The following is a 21625-nucleotide window of genomic DNA, read 5'->3' on the forward strand; positions in this document are numbered from 1 at the left end:
ATTTTTCTACAGCTTGTATGAAATGTCATAATCTTTAAACATTTGGATGATAGTAAAAAATGAAGTCAAAACTTTACATTTCAATCATATTTGAATAAATTTAGCAAAGTGTTTAATATTATACCAGCTGTATTGTATTGTTGGTTCACTTAGTAGTTTGTGTCTATTCTAAAACTTGGGGGTGGTTTTATGATAAACCATTTCATGACTCATGTCATCTATTTTTTGTTTAATTTTATATTGTTTTTCCTCCAATATTGCTGGTTCTCTTGAATGAATTTATCTTTATAAATTCGCTTTCTTTCATCTCTCATAGTTGATTTTTGTCCTGTTTAATATCACTAATTGCTAATTCAATAACAGTTCAAACACTAATTTGACACTAAAGAGGTATTTAATATTTTCCTCTAACTTCAGCCACCTATGTTCAAAAGAAATTCCTATGCTTACAAAGAGTAATAAGCAAAAATATTTAGATGAATTGATATAAATTCATTAAAATTATAAAATTTAAATAAAATTACTTTTGTGGATATTTCAAAATGAAAGTGGATGAGTAGACTCAACTTACATTTGAAGTATATAGTAAAAGATCAACATCTGAAACTTACTATATTGCACGTGTTTTGTGGAGTGGGATTTTGTCTAATTTAAGTTTGCCTTGTCAGCAGAATTAGAGTGCTTAGGAATTCATTTAAGCAACAGCGATTTTGTTAATGACTATTATGTCCCAGGCTCTGTGCTTTAGTTGGGAGATATCAAGATCAAGAACAAGGGTTTACAGTTTGTTAAAGGCAAAAGAATTGTGTCTTAGGTCTGGTTCTTTGAAAGTAAAGCTTGAGATAAGCATTCTTGTGCAAGTGATTTATTAAGGAAATGCTCGTAGGAGAAACTGCTAATGGGGCAAGAAAGCCAAAGGGTAAAAGGAAGAAGGAGGGCAGGGGTGTGATTTTAGATTAGGCTCAGCTGGATCCTGCAGAGGAACTCTGGAGGGCAAAATATGCTTCTGAATCTATCCTAACTGGAGGTGGGTGTGCTGGGCTTTCATATCCACTCTAATGTTTCATTGCTTAGAGCCACAGGGTGAAGGTAAACTGAAGCATTTCCCCAAGACTCTGCCTCTGAGAGCAGAGTGGCTCCATAGCCCAAGGACCTTATTGCATTAAAAAACAGAGAATCCTAGGGAGGCACAGATGGGAGTGTAAAGGGGCTCTGAGAGAATCAGGCAGAACCAGTTATGTGTGACCACATATAAATATCTGATTTCTGTAGCATGTGATGGGTACTCTCGTAGAGGGGATTGCAAGGTGCTATGGCCACAGAGAGGACAGATATAATAGAGCTTTATGGGACAGGGAAGGCTTTCTAATAAAATAATTTCTGGGTGATCAGAGGGAGTTAATGAGATAACTCTCAGGTCAAAAGGAGCCCAGGGTACAAAGGCACAGAGTCACATGGTCCCTAGAAGAGCTAGAGCTGCGAAACAGGGAGAAAACATTTCCCTGCCTTTTAGAATCTGTCATGGGATTAAAATCAGATGACAGGATATAAAAACATTTTCTAATTTTTGTAATTTTTATTTTTTAAGTAATGTCTACACCCAGCATAGGGCTCAAACTCATGACCCCAAGATCAAGAGTCGCCTGCTCTACCAACTGAGCCAGCTAGGCGCCCCTGTAAATTTTAAAGAAGTAAAATTTTGTTACTGGTTGTTTGGAGTCCATGGTTAATGTCTTGGTTAGGCTACAAAATAAAACCCTTCCATGAAGCAGTCTACATTAATCCCCAACTATTTGTGTTTATGAGCATGTATTTATTTGCACCAAGACCCTATCACCTTTGGCTTGAAATGATGCTTACTGGCCTTATTGTGGCATTCTATATATATTTAGGAAACCTGGCATTGTCAAGGGTAAACACTGCATTTATTCAGTTTTAGTCACATAAGTCACAGTTTAGTCATATAAGAGTAAGTTTTTGAAAGTGTAAGTCCAAAGAAAAGCCACAGCCAAAAAGAGTATCAGAATATCTAAGTCTTCTCTGCTTTAAGGCATATCTAGTGTTCAGAAATACCCATGTCTTCATCCCACGATTTTCCTTCCATTCCCAATGCATTTACCATGATGATCCCCTCCCCGCCCTCCTAGTCTCTGGTGGGTGAGAAGATTCATCATTGATGTTCAGACTCGCCTTTCCTCATTGCTTCTCTGAGCATATTTGCAGTACGTACACTGAGAAATTCTTTCTTATCTCACTCTGGACAAATATCAGTAACTCTAACGTATAGAAATCTTGTAAAGGTGTCTATTATGTTGTTATTAGTAATAGTAGTAGTAGTAATGTGGGTAGTAGTAGTGATCTCCAATATTCTGAGCATACTAGAAAAGTACAACGTTTTATGCATAGAGTATGGAAGTTTTCAGGTTATATTTTTGTTGCTTTGTCAGACAATTGTGGTTCTTTCTATAAAATTGAATTTAGAAGCAAGTGTGACATTTTGCTATAATTTATGGTAGATGGATATGACTTATTAAAAATTGAACCTGTATGATCTGGAGTCTGTGCCTCAGAATTCTATGTATTGTTATTTAGTAATTCAAAGAGAACTATTTCCTCTGTAATTTCCCCTGATATTAATGCATGATAAGAGGATAACCTTTATTTTCAAAACTGTAATGAACACCTCTGCTCATACTCACCTACCATAGATATCCCTTTATGCTTTTTCAGGTTGATACCCTGTAACTAGCTTTGTTTAGCTCCCAAAGCCTTGGTGGCAAGTCACCAATAATTATAGCAGATCAGATGATCCTTTTTTTAGAGGTGTGATTTATTTATTTATTTGAGAGAGAGAGAGGCAGAGGGAGAAACAGACTCCCCGCTAAGCAGAGAGCCCAACATGGGGCTCGATCCCAGGACCCTGAGATCATGATCTGAGCTGACGGCAGACGCTTAACCAACTGAGCCACCCAGGTGCCCCCAGATGATCTTTATCTTACTTTTTCTCTGGCTTTCTTTTATTGATGAGGGATAATCTTTCAGAGTACAAATAAGGCTGGGACAAAGCTCAGATTTCTCTCTACAGATTGACCTGAGTATATATATGCCCTAACTCCTTGACAATGATAGACAGTAGCTTCAATTCACAAATCCTCATTCACTAGACATTAATTAAAGGGGGGAGGAACCTACAAATCTTAGCATTGTCAAGATCTAAGCCCTTATTGGGTTCATAACATGTATGTAATATGCTTTTTTAGGTTTATCCAGGTCTATCTTCAACCTGTGCTTCAGGTTCTTAATATTTTCTTGAGTTATCTCAGTTCACACTGATTTTATTTAAGGCTACATAAAAGCAATGATGTTTTGGAATTATTCTATGGAAAAACAAAGTAGACAATTCTTTGTTGGGAGTTAGATAACCCTAAGCTATGTGTTATGTTCTGCAACCTAAGAGGATCTCCATGTTGTTTGTTCAGATTAGGTAGAGAGTTACAATGAAAGTATTTCCTAAATTGTAGTATCTTTCTTTTTCTGTTCATGTTATTTTATGGAAATGATTGTTTAATGTCATTGTAACAGGATTTAAACATAGTCATATTTAATAATGCAGCATATCTGAAAATTGGACATGTTTTATTCCCACTATGGGAGAAGCAGTGGTCTCAAATATTCTCCCTCCTCTTTTCCAGAATTATTGAGCCATCAGATTTTAGCAGAGGTTGGGAGGGAGATGCTATGTGGGGTAGAGTATACATTTCCCAGCCTGTCTTGCAGCCAGGGATGGAATACAATGTTAGCAGAAGTGTCATGAGGCAGCATCCTAGAAACTTTTGTAAAAGACAACTAGCAGGCACTTTTTGTCCTTTCCTCCTTCTGCTGGAAATGGGATGTGAAAACTAGATCTGTAGCTACTATTTTGGACCTTCAGCTCAAGCAACACATTGTAGGGAGGGCTTCTAAAGAGTCTGAGTCCCTGATAGAGCCATTAAATCTGCACTGGCCTGCCTCACTCCAGATTTCTTTTACATGAGAAAATTTAACTTCCATCATATATAAATCACTGTTAATTTGTCTATCTTATGGCTGAACCTAATCTTCACCATTATATCCATCAACCTCTCAAGTCCCAACTCAAGTCCCGTATTTTCATTCAACATATGTATATTAGTAGTAGTACTAGTAAAACTAGTACTAATCTATATAGATTATCTACTGAACTAATTGCTGGGGATGCAGAGTTGAATGATCCAGAAAGTCTTCCGGTGGTACTCCTATTTTATTGTTTCCCCAGTGACTTTCTGTACATCTGAGCCAGGCTAGCTCACAAGAATCTCTGGGAGAAGAAGCTAAAAATGAAGACGAATTGGTTCTACTTGTATGGCTTAACAAGCAGTAAATTAGGGCGCCTGGGTGGCTCAGTTGGTTAAGCGACTGCCTTCGGCTCAGGTCATGATCCTGGAGTCCCGGGATCGAGTCCCACATTGGGCTCCCTGCTTGGCGGGGAGTCTGCTTCTCCCTCTGACCCTCCTCCCTCTCGTGCTCTCTGTCTCTCATTCTCTCTCTCTCAAATAAATAAATAAAATCTTTAAAAAAAAAAAAACAAGCAGTAAATTAGAGTAGAGCCCAGGAACCTACATTAAATTAAAATAAATTAGATGAGTACTTATTATATTTATTATTTATTTATTCATTTATTCATTCATTCCTTAATATAGAAGAAAATATACAGTTTATATTTTCCTCTATGTTCTCTGTTCACTGCATTCACAGATTTTAGTGTGAGATGATTTCTATTCATTGCCTTCTAGATCACTAGCAATTTTCCTTTTAATTTTCTCTTGACAATAAGTAAATTTCCATGTAGAAGTCATCTTTTGATAACTTATTTATAACTGTATTTAATTAAGACTAGATAACATCACCTGTACTGTGTCTGCTTTTTTAATTAATATTTTTTTTCTGCTTCCAACTACATGATTAATTTTTGTAAATGTGTAATGGACATAGGAAAAAAATTCATTCTTATGTATGAAAGATTTATTAGTCATATCATACATGTTGATTATATTTTTCAGTTCCTCCTTGTCTTTGTTATTTTTTAAGTTAATAGAAAAAATTGTATTATCTAGAACTGCCTATTTTTCAGAGAGATGTATTGGAATTTCCCACTGCAACTGCATGTTTCTCAAATTCCGTTTCTAATTTTGTTTGTGTTATGTCTTTAGCTGCTCTGTACTTTACTGCAATACCAGCTAATGACAAATGTATTTTTTAAATATTTTAGGGGTTTTTTTTTAATATATTTATTTATTTGAGAGAGAGAGAGAGCATATGAACGGGGGGAAAGGGCAGATGGAGAGGGAGAAGCAGGCTCTCTGCTGAGCAGGGAGCCTGATGTGAGGCTCAATCCCAGCACACTGGGATCATGACCTGAGCCGAAGGCAGACACAACCAACTGAGGCACCCAGGTGCCCTAAAGATTTTATTTATTCATTTGAGAGAGAGAGTGAGAAAGACAAGAGAAATGGTGGGGGGGGTGTGGAATGGGCAGCGGGAGAGTTCGAAGCAGACTCCACACCAAGCAAGGAGCCTGATGTGGTGCTTGATCCCAGGACCCCGGGATCATGGCCTGAGCTGAAGGCAGACATTTAACCAATGGATCCACCCAGGTGCCCCATGACAATGTATTTTTGCTCTCAGTTACAACTTTTGTATTATAGAAAGTAATGACTTTCTTTTCCAGTTAGTGTTTTAAAGTGTTAATTTGTTCTTATTAATTTAATCTTACCGTATATATTATCACTCCTGACTGATTGATTATTGATTTTAGTTCACATATTCTTGTTACCACTTTGTTCATGACCATGTCCTTCTTTTCCAGTCCTGGTTTCGGTTACCAATCTTTTAGGGTCACTTTATCTGTGTGTATACACACACACACACACACACATCATATATATATATATTATATATATATATAATATATATATATTAATTATGCTATATATCAAAATATGTATTTTTATATAGCATATAAACTTGTTACCTTTAAGTCCAGTCTAACAGACTCTTTTAATGGGTAAATTCAATCTGTTCATATTTAGTCTATGACTGATGCAATTGTTTCCATCTTACTCTCTGTTTTTTATTTATTTAGAATTATATATTTCTCTTTTCCTTTTGCTCTCTTTTTGCTCGTGTTATCAAATTTCTATTCTCCCACTCATTCCCCTTTTTTTCATTTGCCCTACCATTAATGGAGTTATATATTTTTCTGTTATTTTAATCAGACACTTATGATTCTGTTATTATTTGTAAACAAAATACCTATGGTTTCTTCCATAAAGGCAGGCTCTTTACCCTTCCAGCTCTTCTAAAGTTTAAGACTTTAGTATAATTTACTTCTCCTCCCCTTTCCTTCCATCTCCACAAGTCATTAAGTTTTACCTCTCCCCTTTGTGTCCTATACCCACCTCAAACTCCAAGATTTTGCTAAGATATTACAAATCCCCTTATTCTATGTTCTTTAGGTTTTGAGAAACTTTATTTAATACTTAAATTGTTTATTACCCAGAAAAACTATACTTACCTATTAAATGAACATGTATCAACCACTCACCACCAGATGCTCTTCTCTATCTTCCCCAAAACCAAACCCTCAGATTCAGTTTATTCTTTGGGTGATTAGAGTATTGTCTCAAGTATTTTTGTCAGGTGGGATTATTAGAACCCTGAGGTTACTGCATGTTTTCCTATCACTGAATATTTTTCATTCACAGTAGATGAATGAGATCTTGATTGTTTGATATGGAGATAGAAACCCTCCCACCACCTTTTTTCCATAAATTCTGACGCTGTTCCACTGTTTTCAAACCATCAGCTTTGGAAATGAGATTCCTGAGGACAAGCTGACCTTCTGTACCACCCCAGGCTTATCAGAGCTAATTTTGGCTGTTAGTTCCAGAAAATCCCCCCAAAAGAATGATGTGAACAAGTTAGAATTTTATTTCTCTCCCATGTAGAAGCCCAGGGCTATAAATAGTTTAGGGCCGGTAGGTGCAACTCCATGATGTTAGAGATTCAGATTTCTTCCGTTTTATTGCTTCTCTGTGCTGCACTTTCACTCCAAATCAGCTCGTAGTCCAAGATAGGAGCCAGTGGAATGTGCAGAAATGAGCAAAATGTTGAGTGCCACTTCCCTAGGAGGATATTTCTGCTCGAAACACACTGGCAAGAATGTAAATGAATAGATAGCTGGGAAATGTCTTTGTCCTGGGCAGCCAAGTGCCTGATTAATAATTTGGGGTTCAATTACTATGGAAGAAGGAGAGAGTCAGCATTAGGAAGTGAGCAGGCTCTGACAAATTATAACAGTTTGTTCCTTTTACCTGGAAGCCTATACAATTTTCTTTGTAGACTTTGAAGTCACAACTTTAATGATAGTGTATCTGAAGTTTTCTTTTCTCATCAGTGAGGCATGTAACTTGGTAAGCCCTCTCAAGAAGTAGACATGTCTTTCTGTGGCTTAGTAATATTTCCTTTTAGTTAGTATTTAGTTTTCTAAAGGAGAGAAAAAGAAAATTTTTTTCATAAGTGATTGTTTTCATTTTTCTCTATTTTTTAGTTTATCTTATTTCCTATATTTCACTATAGAATTATATTTCTCTTTTTAAAACTTATAATAAACACAGTATTTGTTCATGGTAAAATAAATTGTGTAAGTAAGAATTTTAAATAAAAATTTTGTAAAAGAATACATTTTCACTATCTTCTTTTTTCCAGTCCTACTCATAGTTAATCGATGTTAAATTTTGTGTTTCTTTGTGTAATTCTAACATAGTATATACATGCACGCACATATACACACACATACTTTCTATACAGATGAGAGTATTTTCTTCCGTTCCTTTTTTCATTTAATAATATACTTTGTATTTTAGTTCTTTTAATTACTACGTTGGATTTAATTTTAAAATCAGTGAATTTATAACCACTTCCCTATCATTTGATATGTATATTGTTCTCAGTGTTGCACTATTACACATACATTTTCTGCATTCTTATGCAAATGATAGTAAGGTAAACTTTAACCAGATAATTGCTAAGTCAAAGTGTGAATGTGCTTCCATTTTTTTGACAAAGTTTTCTTTCAGAAAGGAAGCTTCTATGAATTTATCCTTCCAGTCCTGCCTATGAAACCTTAACAATATAAAGATATTATCAGTATTTGTGCCTGTTGAATCAAGACTTTATTTCGGTGTGAAGGGTGGGTTGGAGAGTCAGCTATTTTTTTATTACTATTATGGATACAGTCAGTGGTCCCAACACCCTTGATTAAACAATGAATGGCTAGAGATAGATACAGACATAGATAGGGCTGTTTCTGTATTCTTAATCAGTGTTTCTGGAAGTGGCTGCTATGGGGACCTTGTGATCTTTACAGGACGCTTACGAAGACAATGTTATTTTTTTCACTGTTGTATTTGTGGTGATGGTGCAAAGCACTGGTGGATAAAACAGGCAGCAGCTTAGCACAAAACAACGCTGTGGCACCAGATTATACTATCAGCCTGTTTTCTTTGCCACTTTCTTCACTCACATGCACTCACAGTGAAAAACAAACAAAAGCAATGTCACTAAGAATATCTTCAGTAAATCAGTACAAATGACCACATTTGAACATCTTCAAACTTGAGTGCTCTATTCTTAATACTCTGTGGGACAAGATAAAGCAGTCCTGTAAAGCATCGCTGCTTACTTCCTAAAGTGTAGAGTTTGTCTCAAGGTAAAGGACTTGTGTGATTGAGTTTTGTACTGAACTTGCCACCTTTTTTCATAGAACATAAAAGGATGACTGTTCTACAAACTATGGTTATTCCGACTTGGGTATTTGGCAAACATTTTCTTAAAAATCAGTGAAGTGAACCTGCATTTCCAAAGAAAACGCCTTAACCATATTTGTTACTAATGATATAATTCAGTTTTAAGAGAAAAATGAGAATTTTGGAAAATCTTCCCACATAAGCGTGATGGTTTCCCAACACGTAAAGACTCTTCTGAAGAGATCAGCAGTGAGATTCATAAATTTGTTCTTTTTTTGGTATTATGTAATGAAATGTGTGAATATTTGGAAGATCTGCATAACATTTTTTTACTCAATTATATTTTGTTTTGGAAAATAGTTTTCTGACTAAACTGACTAAAAATGTTCTTTGTGTTAAGATATCAGTTTATTAATATAATTTTATTTTTTTAATTTTTTTTTAAGATTTTATTTATTTATTTGAGAGAGAGAGAATGAGAGACAGAGAGCATGAGAGGGAGGAGGGTCAGAGGGAGAAGCAGACTCCCTGCCGAGCAGGGAGCCCAATGCGGGACTCGATCCCAGGACTCCGGGATCATGACCTGAGCCGAAGGCAGTCGCTTAACCAACGGAGCCACCCAGGTGCCCTATTAATATAATTTTAAATGAGTTAATAATACATAGTTTAACATTGCCTCAGTTTTAATTTCTAATACAATAATTATGAATAGATACATCACTCTAAATAAAAGTTATTTGGGGTCCCTTGTAATTTTTAAGAGTATAAAGGCATTTTAAAACCAAAAGGTTGATAAGTGCTGGTTTGCATCATAGTTTTTCCTCTCCCTGTTTTTCTCTCTTTTCTGTTTCTGCCTTTGTCTTCCTCTCTGTGTTTCTGTCACACACACTCACACACACACACACACACACACAGTCTCTCTCTCACACACTCTTGCTTTCTCTATCCCCTATTCCTGAATGATTACTAATACTGTACCAGTATAGCCCAAATTAATCATTGTACCTTAATAACATTTTTAATATCTGAAAGGGTTACGTCATTTCCAAAATTGTTTTTGTCTTAAAACTTCCTTTTTATTATCTGAAATATATATTATTCAAAACAATTTTATATTATAGTGGGCGCCTAGGTGGCTCAGTCGGTTAAGCAGCTGCCTTCGGCTCAGGTCATGATCCCAGGGTCCTGGAATCGAGCCCCGTGTTGGGCTCCCTGCTCTATGGGAAGCCTGCTTCTCCCTCACCCACTCCCCCTGCTTGTGTTCCCTCTCTCGCTGTGTCTCTCTCTGTCAAATAAATAAATAAAATCTTTAAAAAGTAGGGGTACCTGGGTGGCTCAGTCAGTTAAGCGGCTGCCTTCATCTCAGGTCATGATCCCAGGGTCCTGGGATCAAGCTCCACGTCGGGTTCCCTGCTCAGCGAGGAGTCTGTTCTCCCTCCCCCTCTGCCTGCCGCTCTGCCTACTTGTGCTCTCTCTCTCTCTGTCAAATAAATAAATAAAATCTTAAAAAAAAACCAAAATCAATTTTATACCATATAATTTTATATTATGATAGTAAAAAAAAACCTTGGTATCTTAATTGGAATTGTGTTTTATTTATCTCAGATTATATCCTAGCAATAATGATTATCGTAGAATTATCATCTGTCTATACAAGAACAGAAAATTAGTGCCCTTGTTATACATTGTCTTTTTATGAGCATAATAGGAACCAGCTTGTAAACTGCTTGAAGTCATGAGTCTTGCCATTTACTTTTGTGTGTATTCCATACACATAGAAGATGTTGAATAAATATTTGATATTTATTTTGTGAATTACTCAGTTTTTATAAATCTCTAACATTTTCATTTCATTCACAATTAAGGACAGACATGATTATATTCATACCGATAGTATAATGATTGGAGAACTTTTAAAAGATTCTTTTAATGTCATTAGATTATAAATTTTAATTAACATTATATGAAAATAGCATAGATAATGGCGGTATTATAGGATTTCAGCTTTGAAGACTCAGTCTTTGGTTGCATTTTTCCATATTTCTTCTTCTGTGTTTGACCAAGGATTTCTATCAACCATTTCTCAACCTAAAAATAAAAACAAAAAAAAATAAATATTCTATCCAGCAGGGACACGGAGAGAAGTAAAACCAAATCCTCTTGATTTCCTACTTTGTATCACTTTACAGTACCATTATTTGGCTTTTGTTCAGGTTTTATAAACTAAGATACACAAAATTAGAGTTGAATGCCAGTCTTTATTGCTAGCCAAAACTAAGTCTGTTGTACACAGCTGTGTTTAAGAGAATGTTATTGTTTATAATGAAATGTTTTAGTTATTCAAAGTGTTTTGGCAGTTAAATAGAAATGCTCTCTTTGGAAAAGTTTGCACATTTTTTGAAAATAATTATTGATATAAAGTGAATTCTAATTATCAAAACAGACAAGCCATTTGTAGACTTATTAAAGCCATAAAAAAAAGAAAACGCTTGTAACAGCCAGGTATATATATATAATTACACATAATCTCAATAAGCCATTAGACTAACCTGCTTAAATTATCCAAATCAAATAGGAAATTTAAAATAACGAGAACATGTCTGAAAAGACATTAAGAGTCTACCTGTACTAACTAAATAAAGAGTACCTTAGGAGGGTTTGAAAAATATGAAAGAAAAATTTAAATTCTCAACAAAAAGAGAAACTAATCCATATTTCCAACATATTACATATATTTAACTCTAATTCCCTTTATTTTGTCTTTATATTGCCCCCCACACTGATTAAGCTCTTCATGAATTATATACAATTGAATTAGAATTACATACACTATCCAATGACATTGCATTCAAATTTTTATAATTCAATTGTGCATATAAATTTAATTTTTTTCCTGATAACTTGCTAGGAATGGCATATAGCATCTCCAAAAGCAAACTCTTCAAATGAGTAATGGCTATTTGATTTTTCTTTGAGAAAACCAACCTAAAGTAACCATCTTTGTTGATGCTTGCTCAGATCAGGTGGACCAAAACAGCAGGAAGTGCCTCTGACAGATTCCAAGACTCAAGTGTCTTCAATGAGACTTTGAGGATTACAAACATTCAGCGACACCAAGGAGGCCGGTATTACTGTAAAGCAGAGAATGGCTTGGGGTCCCCAGCGATAAAGTCAATCAGAGTGGATGTGTACTGTAAGTAACTGTCCCAGAAAACTATGGTTAAGTCTCCTATGGCTTTCTGTCCTACAGCTTGAGATCTATTTTTTTGTCCGTTGAGAAAAACTATGATTTGTTCCAAAACATAGCATTCTGTTTAGTTGAGGATAAAAAGTATGTAAGATAACTATAGCTCATTTACTATACTTACTGAAGAAAGAGTCTCCATTAGGAATTCTCCTAATTTTTATGAGAAAGTAATACATTTTCATCATAGAACATTAAAGAACCAGAGTAACAAAGAGGCAATAAATATTACTGATAATCCCACCAATGATCATTAGGGTTTGAATGTATATACTTCCTATCTTTATATAGAAGTATATAAATGCATTTTTATAACAGCATAAGGAAAACATTATGCGATACATACTGTAACTTGCTTTGTTAACTTTACCTCTGGGTGAATTCAGCGGTTCTTGTTTTTGTAAAGGAACACCATGTATGCGGTACTATTTGAATTGGCTTGTGAATGACCAAAATCTCTAGGTAGAGCCTGGTTTTGATCCACCTGTGTTGAAAGTAATCAGTATCTTGGGCAATGCTGTGCCACCTGGGAAGTGTTTGTTGATTTATTTTAGTTCTTAGTCTCGTTTTTCCACTTTTTGCTGTTAGCAAATATACTTAAAATTTTCTTGGTCTCCTTACCTTCTTCCCCACCAAAACAAATCAAGGACCTACATTCAGTTTGTTCTTTTGCACAGGTTTAACCCATCATTCCATTATCTTTTTATGAGAACTTTCATTTTTTTAACTCTCTACTGTTAGAATAAAAAGATTTTTTTTTTTTTGCTCTCCTCAAAGTAATTCAGACATAAGTAACAAGTGAGGAGTTCCTGTTTTTCTACCTATCTCTTATTGTGTCCCTTTCCTTTGTTTTGCAATGTGGGACAAGTGTTGCATAGTTAGGAAGGTGACCGGAATTAAACATGATCTATTTATTGCACTGTTTGTTGAATCTCATTCAGTTATTCAGGGGACTGGGAAGTGGGTGGCAGGGCTACATTTGTGATTTATCTTGCACTCGGATGCTTGTTCCTTTCCTGGAAAGGATGAGAGAGAAGGCCTGTCCCAGTCATTGTAGCATCTTCTAGCCCCTTAGGCATCCCTTGGTATTATAACTCAGGCACCTGAATCCCACGTGCTACTCTCAGGGCGCACAGGTTGGCCTTACCCATACACTGCCTCACCACAGTATAGCCTCTGGCCCTTGTCCTGATCAAATAGTTCCAGTTATGTATACTTAACAACAACAACAACACTATTTTTACTAGTTTTGTTCATATATAATTTTTTAAGGTTTTTATTTAAATTCCAGTTAGTTAACATAGTGTTATATTAGTTTCAGGTGTACGACATAGTGATTCAATACTTCCATACAACACCCGGTGCTCATCACAAATGCCCTCCTTAATCCCCATCGCCGATTTAATCCCCCCACCTGCCTCCCAAACTGTAACTATCAGTTTGTTCTCTATAGTTGAGAGCCTGTTTCTTGGTTTGCCTCTCTTTTTCCCTTTGCTCATTTGTTTTGTTTCTTAAATTCTACATACGGTATTTGTCTTTCTCTGACTGACTTACTTCACTAGCATAATACTCTCTAGTTCTATCCATATCATTGCAAATGGCAAGGTTTCATTAAAAATTATATATGAACAGCCACTCTGGCAAACAGTATGGCTGTTCATATATAATTTTTAACTAAAGTAAATTTAATTTAAATGAATTACACACTTCTATGATATAACTTTCTAGAAAACATACCTGTGCTTTTTTTGTTGTTGTTATTATAGATTTGGTCATGAAGTTTTAAAGATTTTTTTAATTAATTCATTTGAGAGAGAGCACACAAACAGTGGGGAGGGTCAGAGGGAGAAGGAGAAGCAGACTCCCCACTGATTGTGGGACTCAATCCCAGGACCCCAGGATCATGATCTGAGCCGAAGGCAGATGCTTCACCGACTGAGCCACCCAGGCGCTCCTTGGTCATGAATTTTAAAATCTAAAACTTTCTGAAAATTGAATGAGTGTATTTGCTGCTTGCCTTTTTGGGTTTTATTGGTAAATTTTCTCAGCAAAACTGGACGTGAACTAGTTTGGTGGCAACATCTGATTTAAAATTACTCAAATAGAAAAATAAAAAAGGGGCACCTGGGTGGCTCAGTCGTTAAGCGTCTGCCTTCGGCTCAGGTCATGATCCCAGGGTCCTGGAATCGAGCCCTACATCGGGCTCCCGGCTCAGCAGGGAGCCTGCTTCTCCCTCTCCCACTCCCCCTGCTTGTGTTCCCTCTCTCGCTGTGTCTCTCTCTGTCAAATAAATAAATAAAATCTTTAAAAAAAAATAGAAAAGACTTTATGCTCTTTCTTTACTTTGTTTGAATAATCATGTTTTGCTCAGGAAATAACGTATCTGATTATACAGTGTTGCCACAGAGCCTGCTGAGTATGTTGGGTAACACATGATATATCTACTGTATTATCTTTTGAAAATCGAAATATTCTGAAAAACACTCCCCAAAGTTTTGAATAAGAGATTATGATTTCCACTGCCACCACAAGAGGTTTGATAATAATTTATATATATAATTTAATAATAATTAAACATTGGGTTAAAAATCAAATACAAAGGAGGAAATTACATTTTTTAAGGACTTAAAACAATACTTTTTTTCTCCTCCTCTTACTACAAAGCCATTTCAGTACTATTCTGCATTATACCCACCCTTTTCTATCTGTTCATGTCTCTTGCTGTCCAGACTCAGTTGCACCTCACTGTTTTAGTTTACAGTGCACACTTTGGTAGAAATGATAGCATAACTCCCTTCAGTGCTCCAAAGCCCTGTTAGTCTTTTAAGACTCAGGTCACCTTCCAAGCAGCCAGGACCCAGATTTCACACAATTCTATGCCTAACCACCTCCTTTTCCCTGCCAGCTTCCCAGTCAATCCCTATAGAAGACTAGAATTTTTTTTTTTAATATGAGATGTTGAACTGGAAAGATGTTGAACTAAGAAACTTGGAATCATCAAAAATGAGAGGCAATATACTGTAGTTAAATCAGGTTTAACATATTCAAGTTTACATATTCAACATGGTCCCTTCTCACATTTGGTTCTGAAAATGCCTTCCTGGCAGAATACTGGAGAATTCCTGTCCAGGAAAACCGATAAACTCTGGAGGAAAGGCTACGGATCCTGACAAGTATGGGACTTGGTGACAATAGTCCAGCTAATACACTTAAAATAAAGCCAACTATTGATCAACAGAACTACCAATATGCTCTTTCATAATTGACTCTTTAATAGGACTATACCATATACCCCCAAATTTGGGACACTCTTCTAATAAAAAGAAATAAACCAAGAAAAAGAAATAGGAAAAAGAATTCAGGAAACAAGGATAATTCAGGGGGCCAAAATACAAAATAAAATACAATTCATTGATTATTTTAATTGGTATTCTCAGAAAAAAAGAAAATATTGCGTGTATGTAACAAGAACAGGAAAACTAAAAACAAAGAATTTTTAGAAAAAATCAACTCTTGGAATATTAATAATGATAGCATAAAAATCAACAGAAGGTATGAAAGATAACTTTGAAATCTTACAGAGAGTAAAACAGAATTTAATAATCAAATGGATAGAACAAGAAAGAGAAGATAAGAAAATGAAAGAATTAGTCCAGCTGATCTAATATTTGAATAAATATTCCAAACAGAGAAAATAGAGGTGAAGAAATTATTTTTAAAAAAATTAAGAAAATTTGCCATCATAGTTGGACATGTGTTTTCAATTACTATGTGTCAAGTACAATGCAATAAACAAGATCCACACCAAAACACATCAATACGCAATTCAGAACACTAGGAGAAAAGTGATCTTAAAAGTTTCCAAAGAGTTTTTCTTTTTTTCCAAAATGGTCACATGTAATGAATTAGGAATTAATTTTGGCACAGGTCTTCTCAATAGGAATCAGGAAACTAGAAAACAACTGAGTAAAGCTTTTGAAATTTGGAAGGAAAGTTATTTCCAAACTAGAATTTTTCACACAGCCAGTTATTGTGTTTTTCTTTTTTTCAAATATCAAAGAAGATCCTTTTTAGAAGAAGACGTTTTTAGACCTATAAAATTTCCAATTTTTTTTTGCCTTGTTCCCTCTCTCAGGACACTACTTTTATATATGTTGCACCAAAACTAGAAATTAAATCAAAAAAGAGGAAGAGATGTAATAATAACAACAATAAAAAAGGAGATTTGTATAGGAGAATATAGAAGGGAATCCCAGGATGATGATGAAGCAAGACACCGTGATGATAGCTGTGCATTGTGCCTCAAGGACAACCAAGACAGACTGAAGCTGGAAGAGGCTCCGTGAAGGATGTTTTCATGAAGCAGATGCAGCTGGTGGGTTGCCTGGTTTTAGAGAAGAACTTTATGCTTTTCATGGAAAGCTTAATAATGTGGTGATGATAGATGCATACACAATTGGGAAAACAAAATACAGGTGTTATTAACACAAGACAAAGAAAAAGTTGTATGAAATGAAATGTAATTGAAATATATTACAAGGTTCAACTGTAAAGAATACTTGCATAGTCATCAATAGCAACAGCACTTGACTTAACCAAAAGTATGATATAAGGAAGATGGGAGAGGGTTAGTATAGAAAGGTTGGTATAGTTTGTAAAGGCTTATCTTGAACAGGAAAAAATCAATAAGACAATATGAAAATTAAAAGAAAAACAGTCTGTAAGTTGCCATTAAACATTTAGAAATATGAAGGCAAAACCAAGACTGGTTAAGAACTGAATTAGAAAAGGTTGCCTCTGGGTATTAGAAATACTTGAGGTTGTGTTTTATATAATTATTTGGCTTTCTAAACTATGTGCATGTATAATTTATTTTTTAATTCATAAAATATAGATTTGAAGATTTTGCCTTGGAGGTCCTTGTTATTAAGCCCTTACAAGTCAAAACTGATTTCATTACAAATTGTATCAGAAGATTATTGTCTTCTAAAACTTAAGATTAGGTTTATATTCACATTTTTCTTGAATTCTTCATAAAAACTGATATTCCTTAATATTTGACATCAAATAAAATTGGTTGAAAAGATATCTCTTACAAGTAAAAGGCAGTAACAAGGGACATTAGTGCCACATTCTAACTAATTTTACCCCAGAACTTGATAGGATTAAACTCAGGTTAATCTCCCCTACCATTTATTTGCATGTTGTTTAGGATGAAACTTAATAATGACTCTTCAGTCATTCAACAAATATTTAAGTGGCTAGTCAAAATATGATTCCCTTAAATTTTGTGAGGCTACAAAGGAATTATCACATAATTTGTACCTTCATTGAGTTTAAACTGCTTAAGGAGACAACATGAAATATATAATTCATTTAAATGGAATACAAATGTTAAGCAATAGGATAAATAACATAAATTATACTACACAACATGAATGATGTGTCAAATGGCACAGAAAATGTAGTGCTGGGAGTGAGAGGGTCCTGTGGACTCTTACCATAAAAGAAGTAGGGTTTACTTTGTAGTTTGAAGGATGAGATTTTAGAGAAAATTCCTCATGACATTTCTACATGTCTTTTGGCAGTTTTTGTTCTGAACTCTCTTTTCAAGGATGTTTATGTAGCGAACAGCCTCTGATATTAGAGATGGTGTCTTGTCTCCAGGGCAGATGGCAATTTGTTTCCTCACCAGGATAATAAAGGTAATGTCTATCTCAGGAGCAAAGATTGGGCAGGTTTGCTAGCAGGAGCTTTCAAGATTGGAAGTTTCCTAGGCTCAGGATTCCTTAGCTGTGTCACAAACTGTATGTGCAGCATTCATCTGGGTTGCCCCAGATCGCCCCCCTGGAAATTGAGAGAAGGAGAGAACCTATGAAAACATGAGGCTCATATATCCCTTGGAGGCATGAGTAATAAAGTCCTTTGTCTCTGACTCAGAAGTCTCATTTCTTTGGTGAGCATCCACGAAACGGTGACAGGCTAACATGTTAGCCGGCAAAATAGGGAAAGCACCAGATTAAGAGTCTTGACACAGAGTTTAAACAAGTAGAGGGGAAGGCCAGAGATAATCCATAGTGAGTGAGCATTTTGATTAAAGGCATAGAAGAGGATTAAGTGAACTGTATTTGGAATGGGGCAGGGGCGGGGAGGATACTTACTGACTAAAATGGGGGGATTAGAGGAGGAATAAGAGCTTAATTTAAAAGATGGGCTACCAGATTGTGTTGAAATCTTACTGCCAGTGTTTTCAGACTAAATGAATGATTCTCTGCCATGTATGCTAAGATTTAAAGAAATTATAATTTTTGGACTTCAGAATTACTGATGAGAGTTAGCATTCTCCTAATACCAACACTGCTTCATTTGTCCTAAGAAGCAACGACCACTCGTTGAGAGCCCCAAGATTCATTTTTGGAGAAGGAGTATATAATAATTTATTTTTATAGAATTTTATATGTATATATAAATATATATACACTATATATAATATATATAATAATATATATACAATATACACAACTTATATAAATTATTACATTTCTTCAGAAATTATATAAATTATTTGACATATATGAATATAAATATATAAATTTATATATATAAATATATATAAAGCAGGCTCACGGAAGTTCGAAGTTTTCATACTGAAATATCTTTGTTACCTTGAGATTCTTGAGGGCATTTAAACAATTTTCTGAGAATGTGCTCCCCTAATTCTTTTACTTATTCTTAGCCATGACTATATTGCTCACAGGGTAATAGAGGTCATACAACTTTAAAGGTTAGGGTTTGATTAAAGATGATTTTTAATTCAAAAAGAAATTAGATTCAGAGGCATTAGCTTAATAAGTTATCATGTGCGCAGACACTGTTCACACATGAGACAAATCTTTTTCAATATCCATTAAACATTTTATAAGCCTTCTTATTTCTGAAACATATTCCCCACTTTAATTTCACTTAGGTAGATTGCTGCATTTCATTACATTCAGACCAAGCAGTGATTTTTTTTTATCCTTGTCTGTTAGATTTATTTATTACATTTTTACCTGATAAATTAGTGGGAAATTAGGATGACATGTTACTGATTTATTCCCCAAATACAATTTACCTGTGTTAGAAAGAAGAATTATAAACTATAGAGTTAAAAATTATTGACAATGAGTTGTTTTGGTTTACTTTTATTGGACCCATCAACATGACTTCTGGATAACAAAGTTTAGAAAAAGGGCTAGAATGACAAATGGGAATTCTGGTATGAAAGCAAGCCCTGCAAGAAAACTAATGCCTGAAGTCAATCTCATTAAGCATGATTTTCTTATTCACCACCCCTCCTCCCCAAACCTCAGCCTTGGGTTTAGAAGGTCTTAATAGTGTTTGATGTGGTAATTACAATGCTTATTAAAAACGGGTTACTGTCATGAAAATTACCCTATTAATAAATTTCAAGACAGAATTTTGCAATATTATATATGATGCAGATGAAGAATACTTGCTTATCAGAGTTATTTGTTCATGGAGCACACGACCAATCACATCCCAAATGTGAATTCTTACTAATAAAATTGTTTGCTTTGGTTTCTTAAAAAATTTAAAACAATATTTTACTCTTTTGACTATATTTATCTTGTGATCAAATCTTTTTTAAACAGATATTTGAAAATTGACATTCTGTTAACATTATTTGTACAGCTGATCATATTGTAAAACTAAAGGCAGAATCATATATTTATTCCTATTTAATTTCATTTTACTTTTACCCATGCATAAATATTTTAAGATTTTAAAATATGTTTATTACAGAATTTCATTTCCTATTATTCATTTCATTTTTTTGGTATTTTTCTGTTTTACTTAAAAATATTATTGCTTCTTATATTTCATCTAATTCATTGCTAAACATATTCCCTGGGGGCAACACCAAGCTCAGACCACTTTAATATGCTACAAATACATCCCTAAATTTCAGGCTATTAATCATGACCTGTAGTAGACTCTTTCTTCCAATGTTTATTTCCTTAATACACAGATAAATTCTATTTCTCAGTCTTGGTTCATCTAGTTGTGGTCATGACACTAATTTTGGTCAGTGGCATAAGAGAAGTGATATATGCCACATTCCGCTGAGTGCCTGAAACATCTCATGTAATTCTTCACACATTGTCTTGATTTATGTATCTTTGCATACAGAAGCTCCAGTAAAGTGTCTGAAGATCCTGTGGTTTTTTTGGAGAAACATGATGGAAAAATGTTGAATCTCAGGGTCACCATTTAGAGGACAGCTACCCAGGAGACCAGTTAGTATAGGAACAATTGAATTGGAATTTTCATGAGAGGAAATTGTTTTGTTTCGTGTTAAGCCACTGAGGTTTTAAGGGTATCTGTTATACTTGTCCTAATTGTTGTCTTCTTTGTTACTATTTCTATCTGTTCTCCATTTCTACAATGTATTCATGAAATTACAGAGTATCTTGAAAAATGTATGGGTCAATTTGTTTTTCTCAGCACATTGAGTGGTTTAGAAGTAAGTACACTTTAACAAAAACAAACTTGTAAAAGAGAAGAAATCCATTTATTGAATATATGCACAAAATGAGCATATTGGAAATATGGAAATTTAGGAATAGGAAAATTACTGATTTCTCAGATTTTAATTTTACTATCTGTACCCCCAGTCTAGGAGATACTCCTGGTCTGAGACCTCTCCCCCTCAGAACTCTATGTTAATGAATTCTGAAGCTGATCCATTTTCTAGTTTCTCAGTTCTCCCCTTCTTTTGTGAAACGAGGCATAGTCTCAGTGGAAGAATATAACACCAGTATGCCAATTTCATTCTGTGATGAATTCTCAGTGTTTATAATATCTTACTCAAATTCTGTCCTAAAAAAAAGTATCCAATTTTTATTTGTCTAAAGTTACTACAACTGAAGTTTAAAGAAGTAGTTATTGTTTACTTAAGAAAGCCAGTTTAGGGGTGCCTGAGTGGATCAGTCAGTTGAGTCCAGCCCTTGGTTTCGGCTCAGGTCATGATCTCAGGGTCATGAGATTGAGCCCCGCAAGGGGCTCTGTATTTTCTAGCAGGAAGTCTGCTGGGGATTCTCTCTCTCCCTTTCTTTCTGCTTCCCGCCTCCTCCCCCCCACCCCCTGCTCGCATGGTTGCACACTCTCTCTCTTTAAAAGAAAAAAAAAAGCAGAGAGGCTGTTTCACTGTCCCAGAATTCCTCAGGAAAATTAAATTCTAATTCCTCACGGTTGTCACTAGCTTAATAATGCACTTTTTTTTAAAGATTTTATTTATTTATTTGAGAGAGACAGAATGAGAGAGAGCACATGAGAGGGGGGAGGGGCAGAGGGAGAAGCAGACTCCCTGCCGAGCAGGGAGCCCGATGCGGGACTCGATGCGGGACTCGATCCAGGGACTCCAGGATCATGACCTGAGCCGAAGGCAGTCGCTTAACCAACTGAGCCACCCAGGCACCCAATAATGCACTCTATGTTTATTTCCCTCACTTTTCCACTAACCTGGTGTTTCTGGGAACACTTTCAAATGCAC

The 21625-nt window shown here is 35.2% G+C and overlaps 1 protein-coding gene across 1 annotated transcript in view; it reads left to right on the plus strand.

The window, feature by feature from the left end:
- The window catches only part of MDGA2 (MAM domain containing glycosylphosphatidylinositol anchor 2), a 797493-nt gene that overhangs the window by 420149 nt on the left and 355719 nt on the right, over positions 1-21625 (plus strand). The window contains exon 3 of the mRNA XM_034992713.1: positions 11844-12018. Coding sequence (XP_034848604.1) covers positions 11844-12018 — 175 coding nt within the window. The remainder of the gene's footprint in view (positions 1-11843; positions 12019-21625) is intronic.

The sequence above is a fragment of the Mirounga leonina genome, unplaced genomic scaffold (genome assembly GCF_011800145.1).
Source record: "Mirounga leonina isolate KUSES-001 unplaced genomic scaffold, KU_Mleo_1.0 Mir_82, whole genome shotgun sequence".
NCBI lineage: Eukaryota > Metazoa > Chordata > Mammalia > Carnivora > Phocidae > Mirounga > Mirounga leonina.